The sequence below is a fragment of the Anolis carolinensis genome, unplaced genomic scaffold (assembly GCF_035594765.1).
Source record: "Anolis carolinensis isolate JA03-04 unplaced genomic scaffold, rAnoCar3.1.pri scaffold_15, whole genome shotgun sequence".
In the NCBI taxonomy this organism is placed as follows: domain Eukaryota; kingdom Metazoa; phylum Chordata; class Lepidosauria; order Squamata; family Dactyloidae; genus Anolis; species Anolis carolinensis.
In genome coordinates, this window is record NW_026943826.1 from 12,176,325 (window position 1) to 12,187,554 (window position 11,230).

An 11,230-nucleotide genomic window follows, 5' to 3' on the forward strand; every position below is an offset into this window, starting at 1 on the left:
TATAGATAGATGGATATTTATATATATATGTAGAAAATAATAATAATAATAATAATAACATAGATGGATATTTATGTACAATGTAATAATAATAGTAATAATATAATATAATATAGAGCGATGGCTATATAAGTACAATATAATAATAACATAATATAATAACTCTAGATGGATATATATGTACACTATAATAATAATAATAAATATATTTATAATATAATAAATATAGATAGATGGATATTTATATATATATGTAGAAAATAATAATAATAATAACATTGATGGATATTTATGTACAATGTAATAATAATAGTAATAATATAATATAGAGCGATGGCTATATAAGTACAATATAATAATAACATAATATAATAACTCTAGATGGATATATATGTACACTATAATAATAATAATAAATATATTTATAATATAATAAATATAGATAGATGGATATTTATATATATATGTAGAAAATAATAATAATAATAACATTGATGGATATTTATGTACAATGTAATAATAATAGTAATAATATAATATAGAGCGATGGCTATATAAGTACAATATAATAATAACATAATATAATAACTCTAGATGGATATATATGTACACTATAATAATAATAATAATAATAATAACATAGATGGATATTTATGTACAATGTAATAATAATAGTAATAATATAATATAATATAGAGCGATGGCTATATATGTACACTATAATAATAATAATAATAATAAATATATTTATAATATAATATAATAAATATAGATGGATGGATATGAATGGTGTGCATCTACACTGTGGATTTGATGCGTTTGAAGTGCAGAAAGGCTCCAGTCGGGCCCGCCTTCTCGTTATGGAAAGAGTGTTCTAACTTTTTCCTATCTCTGCGGTTCGCTCCTTTCGGCCCCGCCCGTGCTGGGGAGGGAACTCTCGCGAGGGTTGTTCGGTGAGTCCCTGCGAGTCTCGCGAGAGTGGGCTCGGCTGCGGCCGGCCGGCCTGTCATGGCGGGCGGAGGGAGGCGTGAGGCGCGGACGAGCCTGTTGGCCTTCGCGCTGGGCGGCTCCGTGGCTGCCGTCCCGCTGCTGCTCTCGGCCCCGCCGCCCTCGCTCCTCGCCGGGCCGGGCCTCCAGGGCCGGGCCGCCTTGGCGCTCCACGTCGCCGGCGTCAACGCCGCGCTCCTCCTCGCCTGGGGACGCGCGCCCGGAGGCGCCTACCAGGTAGGCCGCAAAGGGGGCGGGGCCAGGCCAGGCCACGCCCCCTCCCGGGAAGGTTTATCTAAGGCAATATAATAATAATATAATATAATGTTTTAATAATAATAATACAATAATAAATATAATAATATTATAATAATATAAACATTGCCTTGGAAGGGGCGTGGCTTGGCAGGGCTCCTTTTAGGCTGCCACTTTTGGACTCTTGCTTGCTGAGGGGTCCCTGCGAGCATCATAGGATCCTGTTTCTTGATTTATGTTGTTGGTATCCTGGCTGATATGTGGCTGTGAGAAGGTCCTCCGTTGTGCACGTGGCAGGGCTCCTTTTAGGCTGCCACTTTTGGACTCTTGCTTGCTGTGGCTTGAGAGTGCCTCTGTTGTGGCTGTGACAAGGGCCCTCCATTCTGCATGTGGCAGGGCTCCTTTTAGGCTGCCACTTTTGGACTCTTGCTTGCTGTGGCTTGAGAGTGCCTCTGGTGTGGCTGTGACAAAGGCCCTCCATTCTGCATGTGGCAGGGCTTGTTTTAGGCTGCCACTTTTGGACTCTTGCTTGCTGTGGCTTGAGAGTGCCTCTGTTGTGGCTGTGACAAGGGCCCTCCATTCTGCATGTGGCAGGGCTCCTTTTAGGCTGCCACTTTTGGACTCTTGCTTGCTGTGGCTTGAGAGTGCCTCTGGTGTGGCTGTGACAAAGGCCCTCCATTCTGCATGTGGCAGGGCTTGTTTTAGGCTGCCACTTTTGGACTCTTGCTTGCTGTGGCTTGAGAGTGCCTCTGGTGTGGCTGTGACAAAGGCCCTCCATTCTGCATGTGGCAGGGCTTGTTTTAGGCTGCCACTTTTGGACTCTTGCTTGCTTTGGCTTGAGAGTGCCTCTGTTGTGGCTGTGACAAGGGCCCTCCATTCTGCATGTGGCAGGGCTCCTTTTAGGCTGCCGCTTTTGGACTCTTGCTTGCTGAGGCGTTCCTGGGAGCCTCTGTGGATGTTAGGAAGCTGTTTCTTGATTTATGTTGTTGGCATGCTGGCTGATATGTGGCTGTGAGAAGGTCCTCCGTTGTGCCCATGGCAGGGCTCGTTTTAGGCTGCCACTTTTGGACTCTTGCTTGCTGTGGCTTGAGAGTGCCTCTGGTGTGGCCGTGACAAAGGCCCTCCATTGTGCATGTGGCAGGGCTCGTTTTAGACTGCCACTTTTGGACTCTGGTTTGCTGAGGGGTCCCTGCAAGCATCTTAGGATGTTGTTTCTTGAATAATATCGTTGGCATGCTGGCTGATATGTGGCTGTGAGAAAGTCCTCCATTGTGCATGTGGCAGGGCTTGTTTTAGGCTGCTACTTTTGGACTCTTGCTTGCTGAGGCGTTCCTGCGAGCCTCTCTGTGGATGTTAGGAAGCTGTTTCTTGATTTATGTTGTTGGCATGCTGGCTGATTTGTGGCTGTGAGAAGGTCCTCCGTTGTGCCCGTGGCAGGGCTCCTTTTAGGCTGCCACTTTTGGACTCTTGCTTGCTGTGGCTTGAGAGTGCCTCTGGTGTGGCTGTGACAAGGGCCCTCCATTGTGCATGTGGCAGGGCTCGTTTTAGGCTGCCACTTTTGGACTCTTGCTTGCTGAGGGGTCCCTGCGAGCATCTTAGGATGCTGTTTCTTGATTTATGTTGTTGGCATGCTGGCTGATATCCAAACAATAATATTGTTATATTGTTAACAATATAATAATATATTATACTAATATTATGCTATACTAATAATATAATATATTGTATATACATACAATATTGATAATAATATTATAATGTAATACAATATAATAATAATACACGATTATAATTGTATACGTATATCACATGTAATATTACTAGAATATTGCAATATAGTGGTATAGTTCAATATAGTAATATACAATGCTAATAATATAATATATTGTATATGCATACAATATTGATTATAACATTATAATGTAATACAATATAATAACAATACACTATTAAAAATTTATATTTATATCACATGTAATATTGCTAAAATAACGCAGTATAGTGGTATAGTACAATATAGTAATGTATAATGCTAATATTGTGCTATGCTAATAATGTAATATATTGTATATACATACAGTATTGATAATATTATAATGTAATAATAATAATAATACTACACTACTATAATTGTATATTTATATCACATGTAATATTACTAATAATATTGCAGTATAGTGGTATAGTACAATATAGTAATATATAATGCAATTATTGAGCTATGCTAATAATATAACATATTGAATTTACATATAATACAATGTAATATAATAATACACTGTTATAATTGTGTATTTATATTACATGCAAAATTACTAATAATATTGCAGTTTAGTGGTATAGCACAATATAGTAATATATAATGCTAATATTGTGCTGTGCTAATAATATAATATATTGAATTTACATATAATACAATGTAATACAATGTAATAATACACTTATAATTGTATATTTATATTACATGCAAAATTACTAATAATACTGCAGTTTAGTGGTATAGTACAGTATAGTAATATATAATGCTTATATTGTGCTAATGCTAATAATATAATTTATTCTATGTATGTATAACTTGTAAGCTGCCCTGAGTCCCCTTTGAGGTGCGAAGGGCAGGATATCAATGTCGTAAAAAATAATAATAATAATATATTCCAACTCTAAGATTCTATCATTCTATTATTATTATTATTATTCCCTCTCTTCCTTTTGCCTTTCAGATTGCCATCCGGGCCTGTTTCCTCGGCTTTGCTTTCGGCTGCGGTTTGTTGCTTAGCTTCGGACAATCGACTTGGAAGCATTTCGGCTGGTAAGAAGAGCGGACCTTGCAAAGCTACAAATCCCATGATCCCATAGCATTCGTTTCCCAAGGTAGAAAGGCACCTTCTGGGGATGATGGTTTAAGGCAAAAATCCATTCTGACGGTCCCTTTTCCCCTTATCTTTGCAGGTACATGTGCTCCTTGTCTCTCTTCCATTATTCGGAGTATTTAGTGACTGCCGTCAACAACCCCAGAAGCCTGTCTTTGGACTCTTTTTTGCTCAACCACAGCTTCGAGTACAACATGGCGGCTATTTCATCCTGGGTCGAGTTCACAGTAGAAAAATTCATATTCCCAGGTCAGTAGGAGAATGGCAATGGTCTGTTTCGCTGCAGCGTCACACTCTTGGCTCACGTTCATGGTCCACTAAGGCTCCTAGATGCCTTTAAGTGGAATATATGACTCCTCCAGACACTATATTCCTATGGATGCAGCCTAGGATCACATTGGCCTTGTTTGCTGCTGCATCACAATCTTAGCTCATATTATTATTATTATTATTATTATTATATTCATATAATAATATTATATTATTATTATTGCCCTATTCATGGTCTATTAAGACTCCTAGATCCCTTTCAATGACCTTTTTTGCTGTAGCATCACCCTCTTGGCTCATGTTTATTATTATTATGTTATTATTATTTTTATTATGTTATTACTATATTATTAATATAATTATATTATTATTATTATTATTATTGCCCTATTCATGGTCTATTAAGACTCCTAGATACCTTTCAATGGCCTTTTTCGCTGCAGCATCACCTTCTTGGCTCATGTTTATTATTATTATGTTATTATTATTGTTATTATGTTATTACTATATTATTAATATAATTATATTATTATTATTATTATTATTATTGCCCTATTCATGGTCTATTAAGACTCCTAGATCCCTTTCAATGGCCTTTTTCACTGCAGCATCACCTTCTTGGCTCATGTTTATTATTATTATTATGTTGTTGTTATTATTAATATTATTATTATTATTATTATTATTATTATTATTATTATTATTATTATTATTACTGCCCTATTCATGGTCTATTAAGACTCCTAGATCCCTTTCAATTGACTATATAATACAATGACTCCCCTAGACACTATATTCCTATGGATGCAGGCTAGGATCACATTGGCCTTTTTCGTCGCAGCATCACACTCTTGGCTCATGTTTATTATTATTATTATTATTATTATTATTATTATTATTATATTTATTATGTTGTTATTATTCTAAAATTATTATTATTCTATTATATTATTATTATGTTGCCCTATTCACAGTCTATTAAGACTCCTAGATCCCTTTCAGTGGACAATAAAATACAGTGACTCTCCCAGACACTATTTCTATGGATGCAGCCATTCCTATGGATGCAGGATTATGTTGACCTTTTTCGCCGCAGCATCACATTCTTGGCTTCATCTTCTTCCTCATCAGGCATGAAGCAGCTGACGTGGCTGAGCTCGGCCGGCCTGCTGATGGTGGTCTTTGGGGACCTGCTGCGCAAGGCGGCCATGCTGACGGCCGGCTCCAACTTCAACCACATTGTCCAGAACGAGAAGTCCGAGACCCACCGGCTGGTGACCAGGGGCGTCTACGCGTGGTTCCGGCACCCCTCCTACGTGGGGTGGTTCTACTGGAGCATCGGCACACAGGTATGCCCAGTGTTGTTGTTGTTGTTATTATTATTATTATTATTATTATTATTACTATTATTATTGTCATTCACTCTCCCACCTATTATTATTATTATTAATGTTGTTATCATCATCATAATTTGCTCTCCCATTATATTGTTATTATTAACATCTACCTTATCATTCACTCTCCCTCATGTTGTTATTATTGTTATTGTTATTATCATTCGCTCTCCCTCCTATTATTAGCTATCCCATTATTATTATTATTAACACCCACCCTCTTGTTATCATCCTCATCTGCTCTCCCAATATTATTGTTGTTGTTATTATTATTACGATTACTATTGTCATCCTCTGTTATTGTTATTACATTCACTCTCCCTCCTATTATTAGCTATCCCATTATTATTATTATTATTATTAACACCCACCCTCTTGTTATCATCATCATCATCATCATCATCATCATCTGCTTTCCCTCCCATTATTATTATTATTGTTATTACTATTATTATTGTCATTCCAAATGTTGTTGTTGTTATTATTATTAGTATTACTATTATCATCCTCTAGTATTGTTATTATCATTTGCTCTCCCTTGTATTATTAGCTATCCCATTATTATTATTATTATTATTATTATTAACACCCACCCTGTTGTTGTTATCATCCTCATCTGCTCTCCCTCCCAATATTATTATTGTTATTATTATTATTACTATTACCATTGTTGTTGTTATCATTTGCTTTTCCTCCTATTATTATTCTTAGCTACACCATTGTTATTATTATTATTATTATCACCCACCCTGTTGTTATCATCCTCATCTGTTCTCCCTCCCAATATTATTATTGTTATTATTATTATTATTACTATTACCATTGTTGTTGTTATCATTCGCTTTTCCTCCTATTATTATTTTTAGCTACACCATTGTTATTATTATTATTATCACCCACCCTGTTGTTATCATCCTCATCTGCTCTCCCTCCCAATATTATTATTGTTATTATTGTTATTATTATTACTATTACCATTGTTGTTATCGTTTGCTTTTCCTCCTATTATTATTATTAGCTATCCCATTATTATTATTATTATTAACACCTACCCTCTTGTTATCATCCTCATCTGCTCTGCCTCCCAATATTATTATTGTTGTTGTTATTATTGTTATTGTTGTTGTCGTCATGCTCTGCAGATCCTGCTGTGCAACCCCTTGTGCGCGGTGGGCTACACGCTGGTCTCGTGGCGCTTCTTCCGGGAGCGCATTGAGGAGGAGGAGCTGACGCTGATCCACTTCTTTGGGGAGGAGTACCTGGCCTACAAGCAGAAAGTGCCCTCGGGGCTGCCCTTCATCCGGGGCGCCAAGGCCGAGTTCTGAACCCCAGAGGGCATCTAGTCCAGCCCTTTTCCTGCAGAAAGAACTCCCCGGCTCTGGTTCGCTTGGCGGTCAGTCTCGGACCCAGATGATTGGAGCTGCAGCGTGTCAGTCCCGATTCCGGAGCCGTCTTTGAATCTATTTTTGGATGGATGGATGGAGATAGATAGATAGATGGACAGATGGATAGATAGATAGATAGATAGATAGATAGACGGATGGATGAATGGACGGACAGACGGACAGATAGATGGTTAGATACATGGATGGATGGATCGATCGAGATAGATAGATAGATGGACAGATGGATAGATAGATGGATGGATGGATGGATAGGTGGACAGATAGATGGTTAGATACATGGATGGATGGATCGATCGAGATAGATAGATAGATGGACAGATGGATAGATGGATGGATGGATGGATGGATAGGTGGACAGATAGATGGTTAGATACATGGATGGATGGATGGATGGATGCACTGGTGGGTAGGTGCATGGATGGATGGATAGACAAATGGATAGATAGATTTGATTAGATAGATAAATGAATGGATAGATGGATGGATAATTGAGTGGATGGATGGATAGATAGATGGTTAGATACATGGATGGATGGATGGATGAATGGATAGATAGGCAGTTGGAAAGATAAATGGATGGATGGATGGATGGATGGATGGATGGTTGATTGGGTGGATGGATGGATGGATGGATGGATGGATGGATGGATAGATAGGTGAAAGGATAGATAGATAGATAGATAGATAGATAGACAATTAGATTGATTAGATAGATAGATAGATAGATAGATAGATCAATCGATCGATCGACGGGCAGATGGTTAGATACATGGATGGATGGATGGATGGATGGATAGATAGGCAGTTGGAAAGATAAATGGATGGATGAATTGATGGATGGATAGATGGATGGATGGATAGATAGGTGAAAGGATAGATAGATAGATAGATAGATAGATAGATAGATAGATAGATAGATAGATAGATCGACAGGCAGATGGTTAGATACATGGATGGATGAATGAATGGATAGATAGGCGGTTGGAAAGATAAATGGATGGATACATGGATGGATGGATGGATGGATGGATGGATAGATAGGTGAACAGATAGATAGATAGATAGATAGATAGATAGATAGATAGATAGATAGATAGATCGATAGATCGACAGGCAGATGGTTAGATACATGGATGGATGGATGGATGGATGGATGAATAAATGGATAGATAGGCAGTTGGAAAGATAAATGGATGGATGAATTGATGGATGGTTGATTGGATGGATGGATGGATAGATAGGTGAAAGGATAGATAGATAGATAGATAGATAGATAGATAGATAGATAGATAGATAGATTGACAGGCAGAGGGTTAGATGGATGGATGGATGGATGGATGAATGAATGGATGGTTGATTGGATGGATGGATGGATAGGTGAAAGGATAGATAGATAGATCAATCAATCGATCGACAGGCAGATGGTTAGACACATGGATGGATGGTTGGGTGGACAGATATAGACAGGCAGATGGATAGACAGACAGATGTCTATAGCTACTCATCTTTCTAAGTATGATGTCTGTCTGTATCCACTCATCTATCTATCCATATATATGGATATCTTATCTATCTATGTATGTAATATTTTTGCAAAAAAAAATGCATGCAAAGAAAGGAAGGAAATGATGAAGAAGGAGGTTCGTTTCCCCCCTTTGAAACACCCCCTTTCCCTCACTTACAGAGTTTTGATGACTTGAATATTCTCGTTTCTTGCGTCATTATCTTACGACTTGAATGGTATATTATGATCCTTATCCGGCAACGACCAAACATAAATTCTGCATTTTTTAACTGTATTCCTGGGAGAAAAGTGCTTTCTTTTTGGGGGCTAAAAATGCTGTATCAGCTCCATTTCTTTGGACTCCGACGCCCATCATCCTTGCAAAGCATGGGAGTTGTAGTCCAAAATATTATTTAGAACGACGTAAAGATACTCCTTTTTACCTCTTAGTTTTCACGATATGTATACACTTCTTATAGTATGTATCTATGTATATACACTTTTGGTTATATATATATTTTAAATCAATTTATATTATTTTAGGGTTGGTTCATTCGTTGCTTTTGGGTCATGAGGCTTTTCATTGATCTCAAAGGGCTAGAAATGTATATTTTCCTTCCAAAATATAGGGGAATGTCATCCAGACGTGGTTATTTGTGGGTCCTATAGGTCTGGGACTCTGATTCCCATCATCCTTTAGGTGACAAGTGTTGAAAGGAGGCCTCGGTTTCCCCAAATCTGTCTTCCCAAATAGTTCTGGAGAATTTTCTGTTTGGAAGGACGAGAGTCCAGACCTCGGCGCTTCGTTAATCTGACCTTAATTCTTCGATAATCCAATACGAAGGGGGTTTAATTATAGCAACAATAGTCACTCTTGAGAACTCCACTTTGTAGTTTTGCTTTGGGAGAAGGAAAAGCGAGAATCAGCCTCAAATGGCTTTGCGACTATTGTGCGAGGAAATGCGGTATTATTATATTCATTTTTTAGAAGCCGCTGTCCTTCGAAAGCAAGTGATAATAATTACAGTATTTATAGATATTGTTATTATTATGTTTTGATTTGTTCACTTGAGTCACAACAGAACGGCTTGCTTCGGAGGCGGCGACTATTGTGCGAGGAAATGTGGTATTATATTCATTTTCCTCGAAAGCAAGTGATAATAATGAAAGTATTTATAGATATTATGATTATTATTATATTTTGATTTGTTCACTTGAGTCACGAAAGAACGGCTTGCTTCGGAGGCGGCGACTATTGTGCGAGGAAATGTGGTATTATTCATTTTTTAGTAGCCACTGTCATTCGAAAGCAAGTGATAATAATGAAAGTATTTATAGATATTGCTATTATTATTATATTTTGATTTGTTCACTTGAGTCAGGAAAGAATGGCTTGTTTCAGAGTCAGCGACTATTGTGTGAGGAATTGCGGTATTGTTATTATATTCATTTTCCTCTTTTTAGAAGCCGCTGTCATTTGAAAGCAAGTGATAATAATGGTAGTATGTATAGATATTATTATTATTATTTTGATTTGTTTACTTAAGTCACGAAAGAATGGCTTGTTTCAGAGGCGGCGACTATTGTGCGAGGAAATGTGGTATTATTATATTCATTTTTTAGAAGCCGCTCTGATTCGAAAGCAAGTGATAATAATGAAAGTATTTATAGATATTATTATATTTTGATTTATTCACTTGAGTCACGAAAGAATGGCTTGCTTCAGAGCCAGCGACTATTGTGCGAAGAAATGTGGTATTATTCATTTTTTTAGAAGCCACTGTCATTCGAAAGCAAGTGATAATAATGAAAGTATTTATAGATATTGTTATTATTATTATATTTTGATTTGTTCACTTGAGTCACGAAAGAATGGCTTGCTTCAGAGGCCGCGACTATTGTGTGAGGAAATGCGATATAGTTATTATATTCATTTTCCTCTTTAGAAGCTGCTGTCATTCGAAAGCAAGTGATAATAATAGAAGTATTTATAGATATTATTATTATATTTTGATTTGTTCACTTGAGTCACGAAAGAACAGCTTGCTTCGGAGGCGGCGACTATTGTGCGAGGAAATGCGGTATTATTATATTCATTTTTTAGAAGCCGCTATCATTCGAAAGCAAGTGATAATAATGAAAGTATTTATAGATATTATTATTATTATATTTCTGATTTGTTCACTTGGGTCACAAAAGAATGGCTTGCTTCAGAGGCGGCGACTATTGTGCGAGGAAATGCGGTGTTATTATATTCATTTTTTATAAGTCACTGTCATTCATTCCAAAGCAAGTGATAATAATGAAAGTATTTATAGATATTATTATTATTATTATTATTATTATTATTATTATTATATTTTGATTTGTTCACTTTGGTCACAAAGGAATGGCTTGCTTTGGAGGCTCATATCAATGCACAATTATAATTTTTTAATAATTATAATTATAAAAATTATAATTATATATAATTACAATAAATTACGAATTATATAAACTGTAATTAAATTATAATTATAATTACCGGGTTTCTTTCTCAGCATG

At 36.8% G+C, this 11,230-nt stretch overlaps 2 protein-coding genes across 2 annotated transcripts in view; one reads left to right on the top strand and one right to left on the bottom strand.

Moving 5' to 3' along the window:
- Positions 1 to 1,002, bottom strand: part of hes3 (hes family bHLH transcription factor 3) — a 12,320-nt gene extending 11,318 nt beyond the window's left edge. Inside the window, exon 1 of the mRNA XM_062966044.1 lies at positions 880 to 1,002. The gene's annotated coding sequence lies outside the window, so the exon portion shown is untranslated. The remainder of the gene's footprint in view (positions 1 to 879) is intronic.
- icmt (isoprenylcysteine carboxyl methyltransferase) lies at positions 964 to 7,481 on the top strand. The gene is made up of 5 exons (XM_062966045.1): positions 964 to 1,224; positions 3,963 to 4,051; positions 4,192 to 4,361; positions 5,514 to 5,731; positions 6,919 to 7,481. Exons 1-5 carry the CDS (start codon positions 1,009 to 1,011, stop codon positions 7,099 to 7,101), a joined length of 876 nt encoding a protein of 291 aa, XP_062822115.1. The 5' UTR covers positions 964 to 1,008; the 3' UTR covers positions 7,102 to 7,481.
- The last annotated feature ends 3,749 nt before the right edge of the window (positions 7,482 to 11,230 follow it).